This window comes from Rousettus aegyptiacus, unplaced genomic scaffold, assembly GCF_014176215.1.
Source record: "Rousettus aegyptiacus isolate mRouAeg1 unplaced genomic scaffold, mRouAeg1.p scaffold_m13_p_4, whole genome shotgun sequence".
Lineage (NCBI taxonomy): Eukaryota > Metazoa > Chordata > Mammalia > Chiroptera > Pteropodidae > Rousettus > Rousettus aegyptiacus.
The window spans coordinates 51,604,734-51,629,961 of record NW_023416307.1 but is presented as its reverse complement, the minus strand read 5'-3'; the positions used below and the strand labels follow the sequence as shown (position 1 = coordinate 51,629,961).

Here is a 25,228-nt window from a genome sequence, read left to right as displayed (position 1 = left end):
TGAGAATCCCTGTTCAAATCTAGATCTGGCTGATCCTAGAATCTGCATCTCTGGCTGTTACTCTTTGAAAATAATAACTTTAACTTTTTAAAGTGCATTTATACAAGAAGGTTCATTTAGGCCTCTGACCATGGCTGTGAGGAACAAAGGTAATGAAGACCTTGAGATGCAAAGAGCGGGGGTAACTTGCCCAGGGGGCCTGAATTAGGGAGAGCCAGAGCCAAGACAGCCAACCATATGTGTGGTCTTTTTACTGTGCCAAGATGCCCTGAAATCTATATAAACTATCCAGAAACAGTGATTGCCAATAGTTGCCTAGACAATGGAATAGAAAAAAAGGCTACTAATCAACGGAATTTGAAAAAAAGCTGCCTTCTCTCAACAATGTGATACTTCCTAATCTAGTCATATACACATCCATACCTTTTGACATCCAAGGATTCTCATATATTAGCTATCTTAGGGTAAGTAAAATATTTAGAACATAGCAAGTGTGCAAAATCTGTTAGTTTCCTTATACAACAATCAACTCTAGGGCTCACAGAGTCTCCAGGGTCATAAAACAAAATTGCTCTAAAAGTTTGTCCCTTCAAAATGCCACTTACTCAAACGGAATTTGCTGACAGGAAAAAGTACATTTTCTCGGAAGTAGTACTTTCCCTGAGGAACCTGCATTACCTACATCCTCCCATAAAAAAAGCAGTAACATTATTCACAGTAGCCAAAAGGCAGAAACAACTCGTGTCCATTGATGGATGAATGGATAAACAAAATGTGGTATGTATGTATACAATGGGATCTTATCCAGCCTTAAAAAGAAAATTTTGACATATGCTACAATATGGATGAACCTTGAAGACATTACACTGAGTGAAATAAGCAAGACACAAAAGGACAAACATGTAGGAGCCTACTCATCGGAGGTATCTAGAGCAGTCAAACTCACAGAGGCAGAAAGTGGAATGGTGCCTGCCACGGGCTGCGGGGAAGAGGGGATGAGGAGTCATTGCTCAATGGGTATAGAGTTTGCACCTGAGAAGATGCAACAAGTTCTGGAAATGGGTTTTGGTGCTGATAGCACAACATTGTGACTGTATTTGATGTCACTAAACTATACAGTTAAAAATGGCCAAAATGGCCAATTTTCTATTACACATATTTTACCATAATTTTACAAACTTCAGATATCCCATCCATCCACAGGGGCCCTGTACTCTGCTTCCTGCACTCTGAGCCATGCCTTGCCATCACCCTCCCCGGTTCTTGCCCTCAGCCTGCCCTGGCTCCTTTTCCCATTATTAACATGTCCTGTCTTTCTCAAGGGCACTCACCAGGCCGCAGGTCCACCGCGATCTCCTGGGGTGTCATCTGAATGACATCTGAGCCGGCAGAGCCGGAGCCCTTGCTGCTGAGAGGCAGGCTCCGCAGGACCTGAGTGCTGCTGGCTGGGCTCTCAAACTCGCCTTCACAGCCGTTTCTGACCAGGTTCGCCCTCAAGTCACACCGAGAGATGACGGACCGCGGGCTGCCGAAGTCCTAGGTGCAGAAACAGAGGGGAGAGCAGGAGGCAGTCAGGGAATCTCTCCAGAATACCTCAGATTGTAGAACCATCATCATCTGGTTGACCTTGAACCCGCTATGTTCCATTTTCATTGTCTGAAAATGGAGAAAATGATAATCCATATCTCAAATGCCTTACCGAGTATTAAGAGGATTGAGGGTGTGGATGTGAAAGCATTTGGTAAACTGTAAATGCATAATAAAAATATTTCACTTTATGGTTATTTTAATGGTCAAAATGTTCCTTGAAAAAAAAAAAAGTCTACATAGTTAGCAGAAGAAAGTAATTGAAATGGTCAAAAGTTGCAGAATTAAATTTTTTTGAAAGATACTATATAAGTGGCCAAGTAGTCATCATTCAGGTGATTAACTTTTGAGCTGTTCACTCATCTACTTTGGAGGCACTGGACAGTATAGAACTGATCTGGAGAACAATGTCACAATGTGCATTGTGCCCTTTGACCTACAAGTCTACTCCTAGGAATTTACCCCAATAAAATAATCAAAGAAAGGGGAAAAACTATAAAAAGATATATACTCTAGCATTATTTAGAATAGCATCTTACAAACTTGTATACATAGATCTCTAACCCACAATAAAAACACAGTATATCACCTCAAAAAATGACATAGTCATTATGAATCATTATGAAGACTAAGTAGGAATCAAAACATTCATACTAAGAAAAAAAAATCAGAAAATAGAATTGCATCTGCATTCAAATTCAAAAGAAAAACTTTAAAATGAAGATATTTGAGGTATTTTCTAGGTATTAGGGTAGAGGGACTAACATGATATTTTTTCTTTTTATCTTTAATGTTGTTTGAACAATAAAGTCACATTGAAAAGAAAATATTTCTTTTCTTAAGTCGAATTGAGGAGAAGTTTAGGCATCGGGATGACACAGCCTAAGTGGGCCATTAGCTTTGAAATAATATACTTTGTTTTAAAATATGGTGCCTGTAAATATTGATCATTTCCCAGTAATGGAATTTTTACATGGCAAAGCAAACCCAGGATTCTCTCTGAGCACCCTTTCGCTGATGGCTGTGAAAACTAAGTCCACTTCCTCTAGCTGGTTGGATGCTTGTGCTGTACTGGATAATCCTCCTAAGGGCTGGAGGAGTTAGGACTCTGACCTGCCTCTGCCCCTTGCAACAATTTGCCAGGAAGCCCCGGATGGGTCAGGTGTCCCTTGACCACTGTGTTAGAAGCCAGACTGCTGGCAGTGGCACAAACACACAGAGGGACTCGCTCTTCGTCATGGTCAGGAATGCCCCAAGACGAGACAATGTCTGTCAGAGTCTTTGCGAGACACAACACAACAAAATCAAGAAGACTGTAGTATTTTTAAATAAGTAAAATCAGATGTGTTGTTCTGGGCCTCTGTGATAGTTGTGTGTGTGTGTGTGTGTGTGCGCGCGCGCGCGCACGCATGTATGTGTGTGTTTATGACTGAATTTTTTTTTTATTTTGTGTACTGAACCCTTGACGATATTGCTTGTTAAAACCTCAGAGACTGCACCATAAATTTAAGTGGCTCCACAGATGCTTGTGAAACAAGGTGAGAAACAAGATTATTCTAGCTTAAAATGATTATCCTTAAAATTATACAAGATTTCAAAGCTAGGGTTTCCAAAACTGGAAGTTTTCCAAGTGGTCAAGTTTGGCTCTGATGAAGCAACTCTAATGAAGAAGTAAAAAAGCGCAGGGATAAAGGAAAGCGGAAGTAAATGTCCCAAGGACCCTGCAGGTGTCAGTCTGCTGTCCCGAAATGTCTGAAGCAGAGGTCTAATTAGCTATCTAGAGCTGGAAGGGCTCAGGGGCTTGCCTGCTCAGAGCTTACTTGGCTAGGGAATTTCTGAACTTCTTGCTGACACCCCGGGCCTTGCTGATAGCTCCTCCAAATTCTAAGGAGCTGATTATCTTTGACCCAGTTCTGATTGCTGAGGTGTACCTGTCTGGAACAATCTAGTGTGGATGCCTACCACCAGGTTGGCAAGGAAAGCATCTTCAGCCTACCCAGAGTGATGGGAATGCCTGACACCCCTCCTGCTGGTCTGGAGCAGCTTACACTCTGGGATAGACTAGGTCACAGAGCCAATCTGTTTTTTTTAGGTAGAAGGCAGTTACATGGATCATCCACAGCCTCGGCCACTTGCTTTTGGGTTAGTCCTCGAGCTCATTCCCTATTGTCTGGACCTTCCTGGTCATCCTGCTTAAAGGGGTTTTAAAGAACACTGCCAGTCCTTGATGGAGTACATGCACAGGGTCACTTGCCAGTCAGGAAAGATGTACCTTTTGGGGTCATCAGGAGACTTAAAGTCCAGGTCATACTTCCCAGACCTGAAGAACTCAAAGGCAGCCACATCTGTGTCAATTACAACCTTATTCGTGTAGCTGGCTTTCATAATTGCACACTTTAGAAGCTCTGAGGCTTACTTAATTTCTGGGATATTAGGAGCAAAGCCCTCTTCATTCCTCATAGGTAGCAGCTTTCCCTATTTCTTCTTAATACCATTCTTCCAGCTTGCGCTAAACCTCAGCTCCAACAGACATGGCTTCCCTGAAGTCTGCTGCATCAGCAGGGAGGACCATGAACTTCTGCACTGTTACCGAGCTGCCAGTGTGAGAACTACCACAGACCACATTAAAAACTGCAACTTACAAGATGACTTCAGAAGTGCCAATCAAGTCATCGGTGTGACCGTTCAGGAAGCCCCCTTCTCAGCATCTTCAGCTGAGGGACACCCTATTGTGGCGTGTACACCAAATTTAGATTTAGCCTCTGTGCCATTCATCCCTAGCATCAGTTCGTCAAAATCCTATTTCACAAAGTTCAGTTTCTTGTTACTTGGGGCAGGTGCAATGGTTTTATTGATGTGCTCGACAGCCTTTGAGACATTTTTACCTATATTTCAAATCTTGTCATCGTTCCAGAACTTTAGGGCTTCAAAGAGACTAGTTGAGGCACCTCTGGGCCATGGCAGGTCTAAAGAACCTTTTGAGAGTAAGGCAGCTACCTCAATAGTTGGATCCCCAACTATGGTCCCCAACATGGAATCTGAAAGTAGCCATGGCTAATTTCTAGCCATAGGTTCTCGTTGTCCCCCAAAAGGACAGAGTGCTGCAGACCCCAAAGGAGGTGGTAACCTCACAAGCCCAAGAACTTCTCCTCTATTCCCCTGAGCTCCTTTCTAGGTATTTTAATTTTTTTTTAAAAAAAAAAAAGGACATACACATATTTAAACAGAAGAAACCAAAACCACAGAGACCAGGAGCATATACTGTGATGATTATGACCTTCCAGATAAACAAATATAATAAAGAAAATGTCTCAATACTTACATTTCCAAGCTCCAAATTCAATGAGTGCAGATGCCCCAAACTACAACCCCTTGGAGAAAAGGAAGACTTATAATTGAGAGAATCCTCCTGGCATGAATGACATCCTGACATCTGATGTGCTAAGGGCCTTCAGATCCCAGACACCGGACATTCAACCCTCTGCCAGGTATCGGAATATAGCAAGTTCCGAGGGGGAGAGACCTTAGATGTATCATCTGGTGCCAGCCCCTCCATTCTGTGGGTGAGGAATCAGAGGCCCATATGCCTGAACTCATGCCTAAGTTCGCCTGAAAAATATAAACTCATCTGGCCTCAGCTTCTTGGACCCAAGTTCAGTGTTCCTTGCATCCTCCGCCTCCCATCTCAGCCAAGGCCACTGCTGAATTTCACAGCAGGAAACTAACTCTACGTCCACAGATTCCCTCCCTCTGAATTTAGTACAGTTGACTCAGACAACACAGGTTTGAACTGTACAGGTCCACTTATGCGTGGATTTTTTTTTCAATAAATACTATATATATTTTTTCTCTTCCTTATGATTTTCTTAATAACATTTTCTATTCTCTAGCTTACTTTATTGTAAGAATACAGCATATATTACATATAACATATAAAATATATGTTAACCGACTATGTTATTGCTCAGGCTTCCAGTCAACAGTGGGGTATTAGTAGTTAAGTTTTGGGGGAGTTAAAACTTATATGCGGAGTTTTGACTGTGCGTGAGATTGGCACCCCTAACCCCGTGCTGATCAAGGATCAACTATTTTTCCTTGCTGCCCCAAATGCAAAGATCTTCCTGACACCTATCAAACTTGGAGGATCAATGTCCTCTTGATGCATAAAAATGGGTATGGAAGGGGGACGGAACTTGCATCTCAACATGGAAAAATGAAAACTAGCTTCAGGATGGGCTTCTGATGGGGCGCAGCTCGACTGCATGCTATGCTCCTGGTGCTCTGCACTGGAAGAGTTTCAGTTCGTGAAGGAAGCATTTGTCCACAGTCTCCAGAAACACAGTCATCAACCCTCCAAAGGACTCATAAAGGGTAACTGAACTGCAGGCAAGTTACCAAGAGAAGCAACAGAATGAGAACAGGAACTTGGACACATCTTTTATGGCTTTTAGTTACTATGTGGTAATAATATAAAAAAGGGAGGTGTTCCAAATTTAGATCCTTTTAATTTGTTGCGACATTGGCTTTGCACTTTCTCTATAACCTGCCCCTCTCGACTCCCTCCATTCCTTACTGCTGAGGATATAATGAGGCTGACTGTTTGTTTTAACATTGTAACACCTAATTCCTGCACACTTTGTTCATCAAAATCTCTTTCCCTGCAGGGAAGGCCAGAGTTCAGCTGGCTCTCTGCACAGTAATCAGGGATCTACCTCGGCCAGTGCATTCAAGCTTGTCTGCCTGTGCCACCCCAGTCATTACATTATCTGTGGACAAGCCTTCCTACTGTTGCTAAAGGCTAAAACTAAAATGACGTGGGTGGTTGTTTTGAGGGAAGGTCAGATTTTTGTTTGTTTGAAACTGCAGGTCCCTGGAGAAGAGGAACCCAAGCAGGAAAGGAGGCAGACAGGCCCAATCTCTGGAACGAAGATACAAACTGGTAAACAGGAAGAGAGCCTGGCACAGAAGAGGGCACAGGTGGGGAGCTGGCTGCCCTCTGAGGCTGGCCTTTCCCCTGGGATATGGCTGAGCTAGGCCCTGAGACCTGCCAAGGCTGTAGCTCTGGCTTGGCAGAGCCCTCGTGAATTTGGGGAGAGGGGAGGAAGGAGAGAAGGTAAGTGATGCAACCCTGAATCTGTGCACCAGCCACACGCTATCGTGTGTTCTTCCTGCCTGGGGACAGAGAGATCCTTCTGTCAGCTGTTAGTTGGCTCACTTAATGCATTGAATAAAAGCATCTACAATAGGCCAAGATTATTCTTTTCATGACAAAGATATGTCCTCTCAGAGAATCTGTATTGTATTGTGAGCTGGAGTAAATGCTCTTTTTTTTTTTTTTTTCTTCCCAGCTCAAAGGAAAATATAGGTAATGTCTCCTCTACTTTCTCTGCCACCACAATTTTCCAGAAGGTCAGTTGGCCCGTCTTGCTTCCCAGCCTCTAATTAATCCCCTTCCTCATGCTCCTGCCTCCAGTCATACTGACTTCTTCATTCCCACTTCTCCACGCCCACCTCCAAGGCAACGACCCTTCGACTTAGCCTAGGCTTCCCTAGTCTTCTTCCATGCCTGGCCCTATTTCCACCCATCCAAAAATGCCACAGACCTTCCTATTCTCCCTGAGGGATTTTGGCTTCCACAGGACATCCCCGTCTACCTGGTCCTTCTCCTTTCAGTTTCTCAGCAGCCTGTACTGCCCATAGCCACATGGAGTCAAGGCAATTCACTTTCATACCCTACCGTCTCCCCCCTTCCCCCAGCCCTAAGCACAGTCTCCTTGCCTGCCTTTGCCTTCTCCTGCTCCCACCAGCCCTGCTTTCTGTCCCACAGGGAACATAGGTCGCTCAGCACTGCCCACTTCTCCTCAACCACTGTCCTCTTGCAAGGCGCACTGGCCTCCCTGCTGCCAGCACAGGCTGCTGGTCCACAAAACCCCACCCCCCTTTCTTCTTGGGCACATAGCTAAATTACGGCTCTCAGTTCCCATTGCACTTCGGTATAGTGATGTGACTGGCTTTTAGACAGGAAAATGTGGGTGGAAATAATATAGGCTGCCCCAAGGCCTTGCCATAAAAGAATCCATACACATTCTTCCCTGCACCTTCCTCTTGACAGCTAGCTGAGTTGTGAAACTTACTATCTTAGAGCAGAGGCAAATTTCCACTTTTAAAAATGAACAAAACAGACAATGAGCTGCCTGAGTTTGCCATTTTGTGCTGTGCAGCACATGTAGCCCCCTACGTGTGTGTCCAAGCTGGCGGGGCAGCAGGGGCCAAGGCTGGGGAGAAAAGCCTGAGGATGAGAGTCACAAAGGACGGGCTGAGGTATGCAGTGCAGACAGGTGATCGATAGCAGGCAGTCCCTTATGCATCCTCATCTCAAAGTACGGGAGAGTCTGGCACTCTGGTCTTGAAGCCAGAGGGTGTCTGAAGCCGCCAGGTAAACCACAGTTAGAAAACAGAGAGGAGAGAGCAAGGTTCATGGGGCCATTCGGCAGAAATGGGTAGAGAGAAGCAGCACGCGGTGCAGGGCGGGACACTGGCTGACTCAAACTCAATAGGTGTGGGAAATAAGTAATGGGAGGACAGACTGATTAGAGGAGGTGGAATTAGGTTACAAAAGGTGCTAAATGTAAGGAGTCCCCACCTCCAGCTCAAGTGAAATAAGGAAGTTATCCTGGGATCTAGAGCAGGGGAGTCCCAGTGGCATGCGTGCTGGGATTAATCCGCGGAGGTATGCGGCGACAAAGCGCCCACAGCTCAGAATCCACAAGAACTCACTGGTTAGGGACCTGGCTGTCCATGGCTGTCCACTTGGTCTGAACCCTCAATATTCATACACACCATATGCTCTTGGCAGATGATGTCCCAGGATGCAAGGTTAGGAAGGTACTCAGCCGCACGTACTCTGTCTTGCTAAGGGGCAGGGGTTGATCAAAGCCATTCTGGAACTCTCCAGACCCAGCTCCCTGAAACACACTCAGACCCTGGGGAAAGTTAACTCAGAGAAGATGGGAAGCTGCATGCCAGTGCAGGTATCATAGGAAGTCCTTCAGCCAAGAACGGGGCTCCGTCTAAGCACAAAAAGCTAGAGAGGGAACCCAGGTTTGGGCTGGGACAATGACATGCTCCTCGAAACATTGTCATTCATTGTCAATATCAGGACATCAGGCTTGTGGAAGTACTAACACAAGAAATGAAGAAACCTAAAGTAGACGACCGACCCCGGTATCCAGATCCCACTGCTCGTCCACATTTCACTAGGTCATGCTCACCGATGACAACAGCAGTCTGCTGGGCGACACCCATTCAGTCACTCAGGAGGCTCAGTTAACTAGCAGTCCCATCCACACGCCCTCCCATGCACTGATCTCATTTTATACTCAATAACTCTGGAGGGTGAGAATGGTCTTATTCGTTTTACATATTAAGAAACCAAGAGTAAATCATGGCAAAACTGGGATTTCAACTTCAGTTTTCTAACTCCATGCCTTTTTCGCAGGCTCCTTTTTTCAAACAGGAATTTCTGCCAGATTCTTGGCTAGATCTAGAGACGCCAACATGAATAAGACATAGTTTAGGTCCTCGAGGAGATGATGATTTAGTTGGTAACCGGCATGAACATGAATGAACAGAATAAGAAGTTATAATTGCTATTTAAAGAATACAGAGTATGAGGGGACAAGGAAGTGGTCCTGGCCCGCATATGCAGACGTGCAAGAAAGAGTCATCCAACAAACTCTTTCAATCGATATTTACCAAGCAACTCATATACGCCAGGCACCATCCCCACCTGAGTGCCGGGGCTACAGCAGGGACGAATACAGATAAAACTCCTGCCCTAACATTCTGGTGGAAAGAACTTACAGCCTCACATCAAGGGGATGGACACATGTACAAACAAATGGATAGATGGATGGACAGACAGATGGACAGATGTGTCTGGGGGAAAACCATGAAAGTCTTCATAGACTAAATGAGGCTTGAACTGACAGTTGAAAACTGGAAGACGGGGAGTTGCTCAGGAGAAGGAGGGGAATGCCAGGAGGCCACCAGAAGAAGGAACAGCGCAGGGAAAGCCAGGAGGGGTTCATGGGTCGGGGCTCTCTGAGGGTCGTCAGGTAGTCCCTTCCGGCTCAAGTATGGGGGGCAGGCAGGGGCCGGGGAACTTGGATTTGTCCTGCAGGTCATAGGAAACCAGTGAAAGGCTTTAAAGAACATTCATAATAAAGACACTAATTAAGCACAAATCGGTGAAGGGTTTATATACTGGGAAGATTTCTCTCTTAGAGTACTTGTGTCATAGTCTTACTCTGTAGAAGAAATTCCAGAGCAGTCATATGTAAGAGGCAGTGTAGCCTAGATGAAAGGGCTCAGGCTCAGAAGTCCAAGAAGCCAGAATCAAACCCTAGCTCTGGATCATCGCGAAGCCTGGAAACAGTCACTTTATTTCTCTGAGCCTTGACTTTTCATCAAAAACAGGTATATTATCACCCACCTGACAGCTGTTGTGAGGCTTAGAGGTACTATGTACAAAATGAATGACATCTAGAAGGGGTGCCCCCATGATCATTTTTAGCCATCGTAGGCTAACGAACTCCCTAGTCCTCGGAGGCTGGATCGCGGCAAAGAAAACTGGCCTCCAGGGGCCATCTCTTGGTCCTCTTGAAGGGCACCACACACTGACTTGCAGAAGCTGAGCCAGTCCAAAATGGCAAGTCTTGGGTTCTTTCAAAAACAACCTTAATGGTGTGCTAGTGCAAGAACAGTTTATTTCCCCGTGGTTCTAACAACAGTTTAGAAAATTGACCCAGAAATTTCCTTCAAGATGGGAAGTTTCAAAATTAATCATTCCCCAATTAGCCCACCGAGCTCGATACTCGTATTGGTTTAATGCTAGCAATCTGCCTACCACCACCCCAAACTTACAGTCCTTCCTATAGGTCTTGAAGAAAAGCAGCCCTTGTTTTTAAATAAAATTATTCCGTAAAGGCCAGTTCATGATCTTCATCCTCGAATAAACCACACTAAGATGAGCAGCCTCCACCAACAGGGCACCCATCCAGGCATGTTTTGAATTGTTATGCAACAAACTCACTTCGCAAGCTCAGTTCTCTGACTAAATAGCAGAAAATTGTACACAAGTCATAAAGGGGTTTCCCCACAAAAGGGAAAGAAGGTCTTGTTTCTCTAAAACAGGATTAAAACTTTCACCACTATCTAGAGACCCAATTTAACTTATCATGTTATAAAAATGTTGCTTTTCTCATCACCCTGGAAAAAAGAGGAAGCGGCAGCTTACAGAATCTGCATACTTTTTCTGTACAGCCAACTTGAGTGCAGAGTTGTAGCCCATCCCCCACCCCCACAGCATTCCTTCCCTGCTTCCTCCCCTCCCCCGCCCACATTACCTCTTTGGAGCACCAGGCACATTTGGGGTGGATTAGCAGACATTCTTCACAGGAAGTGGCACTTCCACTAGTGCATATGTTAAGACCTTCAAAGCAAGATAAAGATGCACCAATTAGTTCCTGGCCATAAACCGTATTAATGAGGCATTTGAATCGAGTCGGGGGAAGAGTCACTTCCTTTTTTAACAGGGGGCTTCAGTAAGGCTGTAGGGTACAGGCCTCAGTGCTAATTGCAGGTTAAGGCTCATGGGCCGAAACTAAACACTGATGGTTTTTTAAGCACCCACTGAGCATGGCACACTTGTGTTAACAACTCCCATTTCTTCTGCTGGACCCATTTGGATTTCCACCCCCTTCCCTAATATAGCAGGCTCTCCCTCACTGAGGCGGAACAAGGCTCCTTTACACTTGGTCCAGCCAAAATGACAAAAAATAATAATAACCACACAGAAAAGGCTAGAAAAAAGAATAGATTGGTCTCCTGCAGTCATAAGATAAGAAAACCCTAAATCAGGTACTATCACACTGCATCAGCAATCTACTGAAAGAAGTCAGCACAGCCCTTAAAAAAAGAATGTAGCCCAAGAATACAATGCTGGATTAAGATCAAGAAAATCCATTAATTCAAAAATCTACTAGCTGATCAAATAAGAAAAACCATGTCATCACCTCTGTAGGTAATGAAAACACATTTGATCAAATTCAAAACCATCCTTGACTTCTAAAAAAATCAGAAACTACGATTAGAAGGAAACTTTTTTATTGTTGTAAAAGTTACTTATCTCAAACTCAGGCCAGTCCCCCTTCCCGTTAATCGGGGGAGGGGTCTCTTGAGGCAGGCTCTACAGTACTGCAGATGTTAAATCCACTGTTCCCTCTCCTCCCCCCACCCCACCCCACATTCCCACCTCCTACCCACCTGTACCCTACTCCACTAGCAGCACAGGTACCCTTGGTGAAACGTATCCCTTTCTTTTCCTTCCTCTCTGAAACATTAGGACAGACTCCTTTTGACTAAGAGCAGAACTTGTTGATTTTCTCTGAATGAAAATGACTGTTTGGTCCCCCACAACACTAACGAACCCACTGGTCTCTCCCGGTTGTTGCCTAGAGGCACACTGGATGGATGGAATAAGGAAAACAGGGGGCCACCAGTCCTAGGAAGACGGACTCAGACCTTAAGGGGGAAAAAAAGTCAAAAAGATGAAAAAGGGAGAGTGGAGGAGAAAACAGCGGGAGGTAGATGGAGCTTGTTCTCTATTTCCGCTAAACACCATAACATTTATTGTGAGGCATCTTGAAACTCTAACATTTCTTTAATTGCTAATTTTAATTCCCTGCTTTTCCTTTGTCATTAGCAATAAAAAAAACCACATAAACTGGGTGACACAGGAAACTACCCTGTTTCACGTTAAGGGACGCTAGAGAGATAAGAATGGTAGATGGAATAGAAGGGAGGAGAAACTGGCAGGACCTTGGCTGCTGGGAAGAAAGGAAGGGTGGTGGCTTTGAGGATATGAACAAGCTTCCACCAGCTAGAGACCCCCAACCCTAATCTCTGGGCCCCTCGTTCCCACCAGCCATCACCCTGTTGGGATCCCTGCCTCCCACCCACAGAGCTGGGGACCCAGTGCAGGCATTGCCCAGACACCATCTCACTGCCCAGCCTGCAGCAGGACTTTCTGGGTACAGTGCTGGACTCAGAACACATTTTTCAGGAGAGACGAGCTGGGACCAACCACTGTGCCTAACTTCATTTGAACCCATCCCAGGGCCAAAAACTGACCAAGAAAGTCTTAGAATCCAGCTCACCCAGAAGTTGAGCCTGCCTGTCTCCTGCTTTGTAGTTACTTTTAAATAGGGACTTAAGCCTTTTAAAAAGAGAATGCATACATAAAAAGAATTTTAAAAAGCCAGTTCCATTTTTCTGTCAAATCCACTTACCTGTCAGAAAACATTATCTAAGGAGGAAAAATCAAATCTAGAATGAACGTGACTTCCTCCCACTCTCCTCAATCTCCTCAAATACAAACTCAGTCCTTGTTTTGATGTATAAAATCACTTCCATAAAAGTAGGAAACTACAGAACCTGGGAGCTAAAAATGTTTTAAGATGAGCTAGTCGAGTCGCTTCATTTTATAGAACAAGAGGAAAACGAAGGTAAGTGACTTTAAACGAGGAGCCCAGTCTACAAGAAAGAGGTCGGAAGGGGTGCTGGCCAGCAAGTGCCCAAATCAGGTGGTGGTCCCCACACCATCCCAGACTCAGGGTCGCCTGACCAGTGAGCTCCAGGGCCCTCCAGAGACCTCCAACAGGCCTTCAGTCAGAAAGGAACTTGAGGTTGGATGTCTCATTTACATTTCTGCTCAAATCCACATAAATTCACAAATACCACTTTCTAATTAGCAGGGCCTCTTCACTGAGCTCTGGAAACTTGGGGGGAGGGGGGGTCTTGGGCTCAGGGCAATAAGGGCTCTCAGTTCTGGCCCAGATCAAACTGGGCTCTAGTCTTCTGCTTTGCCAACCTAAAAGACCTTGAACATAACACTGAAGAGACTCAAAGGATGTGACAGACATCTGGTATAAAAACATACTGAACAACTGTAAAATATCCATCAGACTACATTGCTAACTGTTTCTATTTATTAGTATACATTCATATGCAATAGTAAAGTAGCTTTATCATACTCAAAGTACAATAAACTGTAAAACTAGGTTGCTGCTGGGACAAATTCAAATTCAAGAAAACTGGCACTAAGCATGCCACACACTGGAGTAGAGGATGCTAGAGATAGAGATGAATGACCCAGGCCCTCCTCCCTGGGAGGTCACAGCCTACCAGGTACTAGATAGCAGATAAGCATGCCATGGACCAGTGGCACAGGCTGTGTGGTGATATGTGTCATAGTGCCAGAGTTACTGCCTTTGGCATCTCTCCTCTCTCCACCTATTAATATTTTGGAGAGTTTGGATTTGGCTGGATGAGTCACTCAGCACCAGTAGCATTTCGAAAGGAAGGAAACAATGAATAAAAGGCTAAACGGCTGGAGTTCACGAATGTCACGAGTGTTGTGTCTAGGTCATGGAAATAGGCGTTAGCAGTCCAGATGACCGCCAATCTTTTCTTAGTTGCTATTTGCATGGTGACTATTCCCAACTCAACCTCAACTTCCTGTAGCCCTTAATGACTCTGAAGCTGGGGGTATACTGCAAACCATAATCTAAAAATATGCTCTCCTTCCGAAACTCATTGACTCACTCCTCTTTTCATCAATCATATGCAGGCACCCACCATGTCTAGCAGATCACTCCGTCAAGATGTATGAAATGTTTCTCTCAATCCAACCCTTCCTGTCTTCCCCCTCCAGCCCCACACAGTCCAAGCCAGACCCTCCATAGATTCCTACAGTACGGCTCAACTTCCTCCATTCTGCCTCTCCCCACTTCTGTCCACACCACATGTCCAAGGTCTGACAACACCTACTGAAGGACATATCCAGAAGTTGAAATTTCCTGATCCAAAACATTCAGGTGGGTAATAACAGAAGTGAGAACTGAGCCGAAACGGCTCTACTGGCAAGGAGAGAGGAGACGTTCATTTGGGATGATGGGAAAAGCATGATGGGTGTAGAGGGTGTACACCCTCCCCAGGAGGCACACGAACAGTGAACAAATCATGATATTTGGAACTGTTAATGTCTGTGCCATCGCCTTCATGGTACGAGTGCCAAGCCAGGCTAGAAAAACACAGTCCTGAATTACATTTTGGTCATTGTTTTTAAGAAAATAAAAAATAAAAACGTTTCATTATTCTTATTTAGAAGAGAAACACAGGTGGTAAGGTAACTAGAGTGCTTCTTCCCATGAACCACGTTTGCCAGTTGTCACACAATAGGTAAATTATTTCCAGTACAGAATCAGGCAACTAAATAGTCATTGGTCTAAAGCTGTTACCGTGAATGTAAATAGGAAGGATCTCAGTCAGGTCACATCTTAGACTGCTTTTCTGAACATCAGACTTCTGCGGAACACCCAACAACGTCAGCTTTACAGATACGACTTTTTTATTTATTATTATTAAGTTTATTGGGGTAATACTGGTTAATACAATTACATAATTTTCAGGTGTACATTATAGTTTGACATCTGTATATTCTATTGTGTGTTTACCACCCAAAATCCAGTTTTCTTCAGCTACCATATATTTGATACCTTTACCCACTTCAACCTCCCTCTACTTTCTATATTTGATGACTTGTTTTTTAAAACATCAATTCATAAAATGGGATAGTATGTAGCTTTTACAAAAGAATGTGCATGTTCCCTGTATACTGATATGAAGTGCACCCTGATATACTGCTAAGTTAAAAATAAAAGGCAATGTGCAGAACAGTGTAGTTTAGTACTATAGCTTAGAACCACCTTTCAATAGAATGGGGGAGGGATATTTGTGATATATTTATAGAAAAGACTGTAGACACATAAGAAACTTAACAGGGACAATCTGTGCGGGGGTGGGGAGAGGGGGGCGAAGGGATCAGGGCAATATCCTGGACTGATGGGCAATAATGGATGAACTTTCTCACTAATGTTTTTGAAAATTATATATTACCTATTTAAAAATTAATTTTTAAAAAGACAATTGATTACCTCTGTGGTCTTCCTCCAAAAACCCATAACTCTACCCTAATCAAGAGGAAAAACATCAGACAAATCCAAGTAGAGGGACAGTCTACAAAATATTTCCTCAAAACTGTCAAGGTCAGCAAATCAAGGAAGACTGAGAAAATGTCACAGTCAAGAGGATCCTAAGGATACTTGACAACTCAGTGTAATGTGGTACCCTGGATGGGATCTTAGAACGGAAAAAAAGACATTAGGTAAAAACTAAGGAAGTCTGAATAAAATATGGTCTTTAGTAATGATAACATGTCACTGTGGTTCATTAATTGTAACCGTACCAATGTAAGATGTTAATAATAGGCAAAACTGGAAGTGGGAATATGGTATCTGTACTATCGCCTCAATTTTTCTGTAAATCTAAAACTCTTTACACGTTTTAAAAGTTTGGGTTTTGTTTTTGTTTTTGTTTTTGATTTTGTTTTTTTAATGCCATTGAAACCATAAAGGTGAGGTGGAGAAACATCAACTGAGTACCAACCACTGCGGTTGGTATCAGATACCTAAAGGTAATTAAGACCTGGGCAATTTGCTGTGTAGCAGGTGAGGCAGGCCCCTCCAGCCCCAGTCTAACAGAATGCACTACGCGCCAAGGGAAGGAGAGGCCAGTTCTCCTCCACCTGAAAGGATGCAGAGAAGCCTTCACAGAGGAAGGGACATTTGAGCTGGAATTATGGGATGAGGAGAGGCTACCCTGGGCATCAAAGATTCACGTACTTGTTCTGTCACTTACTGGCTACACGACCTTGGGCAACAGTTCAGGGGGTGGACTAAGTGGTCTCTCTCATAGATTCTAGCTCAAAAAAATCTCGACACATTCCAGTGGGTTCTCTCTCCCTGAGAATGTTTCTTCTTAAAGTCCCTGACCTCAAAGCTAGTTGTAGGAGGCAGTGAGGAGGTGAGGATGAGATAAACCTCACACACGCACATACATACATGTTACCAAAACTCATGTTCATCTAGTCATTCAACGAATATGATTTAAACACCGTTCTAGGCATAGAGGATACAAAGATGAATAAAACCACCAAATCTCCCTGCCTCGGGGAGTTCAGATCCTGGTTGAGGAAGACACTCATTTGGGGAGAAGGGCAATATACAAAGGAAGTAAGTACATTAGATGACAATGAGTGCTAAGGAGAAAAATCAAGGCAGGAAAGGAGATAGGAAAAAGGTAGGGCAGAGGTTGCAGCATTAGCTGAGAGTGCCCAGGGAAAACTTGGCTGAGTAGGAAAGGATAGAAAAGGCAGAGGAAGCCAGACATGCAGAAGAGAGTACTCCAGGTAGAGGGAAGGGCCCACAGCAGCACGGGAGGCGTGCTAGAAACTGCAAAGAGAGTACAGTTGCTGGGGCGAAGTGTGTGAGGGGAAGTGGTAAGAAAAACAAAGTCAGGGAAATTGGAGGATAAGGTGAGGGAGAGTTTATGGAGAACCTGTCATGACTTTTAAAAGCAATTGGAGGGTTTTAAGCAGAGTGACATGATCAGACTTGAGCCTTAACAGGATCACTCTGAGTGAGAGCTGAGAATAAGTAAAAGCCTCAGCTCTACAAGAGACAAGCAACTATCTCTGAAAAACTCGGGTAGGGTTGAGGGAGAAGATCCAGTGAGGGGGCACCCACACTACAGCACCCCTCCAAACACCTGCCACTGTGGATGTGTCAAGGCCTGTCTTGGAGCAAACTTTTCACTGTGTGGCCCAGGAAACGAACCCTGCATTCGACAAAAGAAGAAACCTCACAAATAAATGGATGCCTATAGTTAGTGTTCCTTTACATTTATAAAGGTCATTAATCTCATTCCAGCTGGAAAGAAAACAAACCATAGCTGAGACTTTTCAAAGCCCTCAGCCCCTGCCACATGAAAATACCTGTGAAAAGAGACCCTACCCCATTAACCCAGCTGCATACTGCCACATGAAAGGACACTATTATTTAAGTACTGTGTAATTGTCTCACATTACCGATATCATTAAAACTTCTCAGAATATTTCCATGAACCAGCTGAAGAAGAAAAAGTAGTTACCAGGGCAGGCAGGCACAAAGGGCCTTTTGCCAACTACTTAGATATTTTAATTCTCTGTTGCCTCAGTAGCTAAATAAGCATGGAGAACAAGCAGGAGAGGAATACTAATTAGAGCTAATTAGACCCTGCCCTCTTCTGCCTCAATCCCCTTTATAAAAAGCCCCCTAATTCGAGGATGATGAAGCTAAAATGTAAATACCTAGGGTAAACAGCAGCCCACAGACCAAGCCCCAGGTTGCATTTCATTGCCCTGTCATTTCTAAACCTGTGCCTGGTTACCTGAAAAGAGCTGCAAACCCACAGCCTAATTCCAACAGCCCCATCCATCACAGACCATGGAAAATGTGGTGGGGGTCAGCAGGGAGAGTGCTGCCAAAAGGAGTCCACTAAATAGACTAAAAGGCTCTTAAGATTTAGAGCATTCTAATATGCAGGGCATCACTAAAAGAACATAAAAAAAAAAAATACTATGATAGCAAACAGGACTCCAATCCTATAGTGGGATTAATACCATGCTTCCCCCTCCTTAGAGCAAGGGCCTCACCCCAGAGAAACCCTTCCTTGGTCCTGTGGGAAGACCAGTTTCAGGGTCCGTCTAAAGGCTCTTGGCCATGGCATAATGAGATAACCCAGGGACCTGTCCACACTTGTTTGAAATGAGCCCCCTTAAATTAAAAGTCTGTTTCCTGCTGAATTAAGCACAGAAAGTGTAGTGATAGCAACTGACAGACAACTTGGCTAATGGTCTAGGGACACCCAAGCAGGCACGGCCCTGCAGGTCATTTCTTTCTTTCACTGGGCAGTGGAGGTTTTTCTTTCAAATCATGTTCCAGGTAGCAAGACAGAAAAACTCCAGAGAAAGTACCTGCAGGGCTTCAAGAAAAAAAAGAAAAGGGCAGGAAAAGAAAAGAAAAACTGTTTCAAACTATGTTTAAAGTTGTCTGAGCACCACTGGGAAACTAATAGAATTCACTCAAGGTGTGAGTAAGCCCCTTCTAACCTTGAGAAGCAACAGGGCATTAAGAAGAAGGTGACCAAGTCTGAAGACCAGCTTGATGGGCTTGCTGTATCACCATTCTGCTGGTGCGCAGGGGACTGGCCGAGCTCTAAGGCAACATCGAAAGAAAAGAGAACCCTGAAGGAGTTGGAAATATTTCACCATGGCTCATGTAGGACAAAGGGCATTGGCCCAAAAAGCCTTGAGGTCCATGGACAAGGAGAGTGGACAAGTCACTTTGCCCTCTTGGGCCCGCTCACAAAATGGAGATCACTGTGAGGATGTATATGAACTGTGAAAAACAGAAATCACAATGCAAATGGAAAATGTATTGAAAAAAAAATCTTTGCAACTGGAAATATTTGAGTTTTTATTAAAATCACAGAATGTCAAGCTGTAAGAGAACTTAGGGTCATCTCTTTTAGCAGTTCCTAATTTTTGGATTTCACAGAACATTAAGAACAAACAGAAAAAGGGGAAATTTATATCGGATTGCCAAATTTTTTATTTTGCCAAAAATGAAAAACTATCCCCCGCTACCACTTCAAATCATTAAAAGAAAATAAGTGTCCCACGAAAAATAAAAAAGATGACTTCAAATTAAAGGAGTGTCCTTGCGAAGGAGGTGGACTGGTTGCCAAAAATGCACTCCTGTGTGTGACAGAGGCTACATTTCCTCTTTGCATTTCCCGGGGGCGGGGGGGGGGGGGCGGGTAATAATATCAAGTGGCAGGCACTGGTTGCCAGATGGGTGTTTGGAAACCACTGACATATTCCCAGCTCTGTAGTGATTAGTTTCCCACGAAAGAAACTAGCTACAGTATTAAATTCGAATTAGGGCCTGAAGGAAATTTTTTGTTTGCCCAGACCCCTCCTCCGTTCTCGGACTTAAACCTCCACTGCTTTTATGTAAATGAGACACCGTACGGGAGACTGTCCCTCCCTCGGCAGTCAGGCACTTAATTCATGAGAGCAACCCAGTACCTCGGGCTTGAAAGTGACTGGAGCACCCCAATGCACAATGTATTGGCTTGAAAGTGACTGGAGCACCCCAATGCACAATGTATTTCCTACGAGAAAAACAAAGTTTGCGTTTCCCTGCTTTTTATGGGGGGGGGGGGGGAGCGGCGGGGTGGAGGTAGCTCATCTGCCTGGCGGCCCCAGCGTCAAACAGAGCATCCTTCCAACAGGGCCTCGGAACTGCCACATCCAGCCCTCTCCCAACTCCGAAAACTTAAAGCAGGTAACAAGGCTTTTCACACAGCTCCCAGCCCACGGCAGTGTGGCGCTAATGCAATCAACTGCGCGCGCACAGACACACACGTCTCCTCTCCCCTGCCCTCTGCTCCAGAATCCTCCAGAGTCAGGAGTGCGCGGCGCGGAGCGTTTGTATCGCGGGGTAGATCAAGGCAGAAGGGCTCAGATCCGGAAGTCCCAGACGGGACTGCGGTTAGAAACTTGGGTCTTCTTTCGGGTTTGTGGTGACTTGGGGAGGAAGCAGGGGCATTACATCTTTAAAGGACGACAGTCGGCCTGGGCGCAGTGAAACTCTAGAATTCGCTCTGGGGCCCTGAGCACCAGCAGGTTGCAGGAGTAGCCCTCCGGGGTAGCCGTGGCCCGCCGCTTTGGCACCAGCAAAGACTCTGGGTCTCGAACCTCCAACTGCCCTTCGCCACGCGGGGACCAGGGCACCAGCAGCATCACTCGCGCCTACCGCCCGCCGCAAGGGCCGCTTTGTGCCAGGGAGTGCAAAGAGCCGGCCCCAACGCAGGGCCAGCGGCGGCCCTCCCCGCGCACCCGGCGCGGGCGCCCGCGGGCTGGGTCAGGGGACGGGCAAGGCTGTTTACACAGGAAGGGAAGGCTCCTCCTCAGCCCGGAGGGGACCGGCGGCCGACGACAGCCCCGCGGGGCTGCGCGTGGAGTGGCGCACGCAGTTCCAAAGCCCCCACCGGGCCGAACCCCGGCAGCTCGCCCACCTGGGGGTGCTCGGAAGGCGCTTTCCACCCTCAGACACCGCCTCCCGCCCAGGCCCCTAGGAGACGCCTGCGGGCGGCGACGTGTGCGACAAAGTTTCTTTCTGCACAGCGGGCGGCCCGGCTTACCTGGGAGCCCGGGCACGAACGCGCAAAGCCCGAGGAGGCAGGCGTACAGGGGCGCCGGGGCCCGCGGCATGGTGGGGCGCCTGACCTCAGCGGTGGCGCGAGAGACGGACTCTGCGGGAACGTGCGTCCCAGGCTGGAGCGCGGGGAGCGAGGGCGGGGGGCCGCAGCCTCATCCCCGGCGCGCAGTCGGGGCTCGCGGCGCCCGGGGTCGGGCGGGAGGCGGTGGCGGCTGCTCTGGCCCGCGCCCGGCCACCACCATCCCTCCCACAGCGCTCGCAGCCAAGTCCTGGGGCCGCCGCTGCCCGATCGCCAGCCCGGACGCAGCGGGTGTCGCCGCTCTGGACTGCCCAGGCGGGCGGCTCTGCGCAGGGGAAGGGCCGGCTCCCAGCTGCCGCTGCAACTTGGGCTCCGGGACGCGCCTCGCGCTGAGTCTCCCCCGCGCGCCGGCACACTAAGCACTTCGCCCGCGCCCCCGCCCCTTCCCTTCCTCCCTCCGGCCCGCCAGGCTCCACTTTCTTCTCTCTTTTCTCCTCCCCTTCTCTCTCCCTTCCCAGGCCCCCGCCCGGCTGCCACACGGTCAGTTTACGGCGGGGCGGAGCGAGCTCCCAGCTGGGCCAGCTCCGCCCCGCGCAGGGACCCGCCGGGGACGCGAGGCCCAGGGCGCCCAGGTGGAAGTCCCTTCCGGCGCGCCTGGGGCGGGGGTTCGAAATCCCTGGATAGGATCTGGCTCGACTCTCGCAGCAGCTGGGCGCTACGGAAAGGGGGCGGGGCACTCCTCACCCAGCGGGCCGAGATTACTTCGGGTGGCTAGACTTAAGGAAGGAGAGCAGGTACGCCGGGATCGCCGCGTGGCGGTTTCGTCCTCCCAGAGCGGCGCGGGAGGAAGGAGCGAGGCGCCGGCGCATGGAACCGCGAAGCGACGCACTTGATGGTGCACGTGGAGCGTGGATCCCACTTTCTCTCATTAACATTTTGCCCTTTTCGAGGATTCGAGACTGGCCAATGTGCAGCACTTCTTCCTTTTCCTTATCTCGATACACTGACGGTTTCCGTGCACCCAAATGATAAACTCAAAAACAGATGCTCAGGCTTTTACCGTATCATCTGAGCTGGTTCTGAAATCGCTGGTAAGGGGTGGGGTCGGGGAGCTACCCCTGACAGTACGTGAGAGGGACCAGGTGGGCTTGAGCTGTGCTGACAAATGGGTTAAGACTGGGCAAGAGAAGAGGCAGCCTTCCTGTAGAAGGAAATAATTATAATAAGATGCCTAACAAGTACAGAGAGCACACTGCTAGCCAGGCACAGAACGAAACACTGTACTGTTAAACTCATGTCATCCTCCTGGCCAGCAACCCTGCTGTTATCCAAACGAGAAAACTGAGGTTCAGAGGGGTTAACTTGCCCAGAAGTAACAGAGCTGGGATGCCTTGTCCAAAAGTTAAGACTGCTTTGATGAAATACAGAATCAGTAAAGAGTCAAAAGCAAAGTGACCTGGCCTTTGTAGGTCAGTTGCACAGATGGCTTCCAGGGGCCAGGCAGGGGATAATTCTAACAGCCCAGATTAGGGAGTTTGAATTTAATCTTTATTCGTGCCCTCCAAAAAAAACCAAAGTGGTGCCCCGATGCCTGAAGAAGTACGCTTATTCTCCTAGTATACTGTACCTAGCAGTAAAGCTCCAGAGTTCACTACAGGCCAGTGTGTCACCCTTAAACTGTATGCACATATCGTTGTACTCTACAACAGGGGTCCCCAAACCCTGGGCGGTGGACACTATCTTCCATGGCCTGTTAGGAACCCTAGCCCACAGCAGACGATGAGCAGCTGGTGAGAGAGCAAAGCTTCATCTGTATTTGCAGCCGCTCCCCAGCACTAGCATCACCACCTTAGCTCCGCCTCAGATCATCAGGCATTAGATTCTCATAGGAATACCAGTCCCTGGTGCCAAGAAGATTGGAGACTGCTGATCTACAACATCCCCATGTTTGTTCTGAGGCAAAAGTCAGGATTTAGTCCTACATTCTATAGAAATAGAGTCTTCCTTTCCCTTCGCAGAGCACTGGTAGTCATGGGACTTTCCTGAACAATTCAGACTAGGAAAAACAATTGATCTTTTGGGTTTATACATGCTATTCCTTTGCCCTTTTTTCTGAATCAGACTTAGTTCTTCATGACATTCCCTAACAACTACCATTGCCACTAGGCTAGTAGTTAACATGGAAGACTCTGCCTGGATTTGAATATTGGTTCTGCTACTTACTCTCATCTTAGTCAAGTAAATACCTCAATTTTACTATCTGTAATTTGTGCCAATAAAAGTATGTACCTTAAAAAAAAGTCATGCTTGTCCCCATTTTCCAGTAAAATTGGTGCTATAGAGGCTGTCCAAGATTTATCTCAGGTCTTTCCGCCTCTCAGAGGAGGGTCCTTGGGGCTACTCTTACCCAACCTTGAGAACTGAAACCCAGTGAAAGACTTTGAACTGGGAGGTGTCATGTGCCAATAGTGATTTTAAAAGACTTGTCTGGCAGGTTGTGAAGGATAAATTAGAAGGAAGAAAGTGAAGTCTCAGAAACTGAGTAACTATGGCATTAAGTAGAATAATAACTCGCATTTATCAAGCATCCTCCATTTAGGCCCTGTGCTGTCTGATCTGTGCATCGCCTTCCCCACCCCAACATGGTGCTCAGGATGAACACAGACCCCTATTTACCAGGACTATACCTGGCAGTGCTGCAATCAAATCTGCCCCAGTCCTGTCCCACCTGGTGGTTCCCAACCTGCCTAGACCTGCCCTAAGCCTCTGATTCTCAAGTGATGACAACATTCTTCCATGCTCCATTATCTTAGAACTGTCTGAGAGATGGCTTTTCTAATTCCTCTTAGGCTTTTGCTTTCTGGTTTACAGCTTTTTGCTGTTCAAGAATCCTTGATTCTTTTTGCTTGAGGGTAGAAGTGTCCTTCAAATGCTTTGACTCCCTCTGATCATCAAAGTTAAGGTGCACTGATGGCCCCTCAGGAGGGAGACAAGGCAGTACTTTTTACAGTCCCTGGAATAATTTCCTCGGGAGCATCCAATTTCTGATCATTGCTGATCATTGGGCCTGAAGGAGGCTACTGGGTTAGATTGGGTTTGACTCTTGAGGTTTGAGCACAGATAACCCAGGAAATTTCATGTTACTTATTAGTTTTAAAATAAGATCGGTTCCTCAAAAAGTTAAACATAGAGTTAGCATATGATTCAGCAACTCCGGTTCTGGTGTATACCCAAAAGAATTGAAAGTAAGTACTCAATTTGTACACTTGTGTTCATAACAGCATTGTTCATAATAGCCAAAGGCGGAAACAACTTAAATGTCCATCAACAAATGAATGGATAAATAAGTTGTAGTATCTACATATGAGGGACTATTATTCAGCCTTAAAAAGGAATTAAACTCTGACACATGCTACAACATGGGTGAATCTTGAAAACATTATGCTAAGTTAAAAAAGCAAGACACAAAAGGACAAATATCATTCTACATTTCAAGTACCAAGAATAGGCCAATTCACTGAGTTAGAAATATAATAAAGGTTATCAGAGACTGGAGAGGGGTATGGGGAGTTAATGGGTATAGGATATCAGTTTGAGATAAAGGAAAAGTTCTGAAAATGAATCATAATTGTTTGCACAACATTGTGAATGTACTTAATACTACTGAACTGTATACTGAAAAATGGTTAAAATGGTAAAATTTATGTATATTTTACCATAATTTTACAAACACTTAAAAATCAGATTAGTTAAAACTTTTCTATCTCACAATTCAGATTTACATATTAACTCACTCCCACGGTGAGTCGTTATTGTACAATTCAGTGTATAATCAGGATCAAGAATATTTTACTGATACTTGTTTGTAATTTAATATGCAGAGAAAAAGCAACAGCCTTATAGTATTCACTTTAGTTTAAGTAAGATACTTAATTTGCTCTGCTTTTAATAGTCATGCTTGAGATTTGTCACAGTACAAGAAATGACAGAATATTACAAAATTGTCACAGTACAAGAAAAGACAGAATATTACAAAATTCTTTTGCCGTAATTGATTGGGCTATGAAACATGTATAAGTTTTAATGTTAATACTAAGTTTTTATTTTAGATATACCAAATTATATTCATTTTTATAGGAAAATTTTCTTTATATGTTTTTCTCCCCCTTTACACCATGATCCTGGGTGAGAAAACATAATCCCATGCCAGCTCTCAGAGTTTATAGCTGATACAGAACTGCCAAGGACAGACCAACATCCAGATAATAGGTGAACACAGGAGATGGGCAGAGGATAAGCTGCAGTGCTTTTTTGGTGAAAGTAGACTATTATGTTAACTGACATATGGGAGATCCCTCAGTAATTTTGCTTGCTTATTTTTGGGGTTAAGCATGCA

The 25,228-nt window shown here is 45.7% G+C and overlaps 1 protein-coding gene across 1 annotated transcript in view; it reads right to left on the bottom strand.

The window, feature by feature from the left end:
* ITGB5 (integrin subunit beta 5) overlaps positions 1 to 21,295 on the bottom strand; it is a 104,137-nt gene extending 82,842 nt beyond the window's left edge. Inside the window, exons 1-3 of the mRNA XM_016135183.2 lie at positions 20,797 to 21,295; positions 10,995 to 11,080; positions 1,332 to 1,536 (exon numbers count right to left, since the gene is read on the bottom strand). Coding sequence (XP_015990669.1) covers positions 1,332 to 1,536; positions 10,995 to 11,080; positions 20,797 to 20,866 — 361 coding nt within the window. The 5' untranslated portion in view covers positions 20,867 to 21,295. The remainder of the gene's footprint in view (positions 1 to 1,331; positions 1,537 to 10,994; positions 11,081 to 20,796) is intronic.
* Positions 21,296 to 25,228: the final 3,933 nt, after the last annotated feature.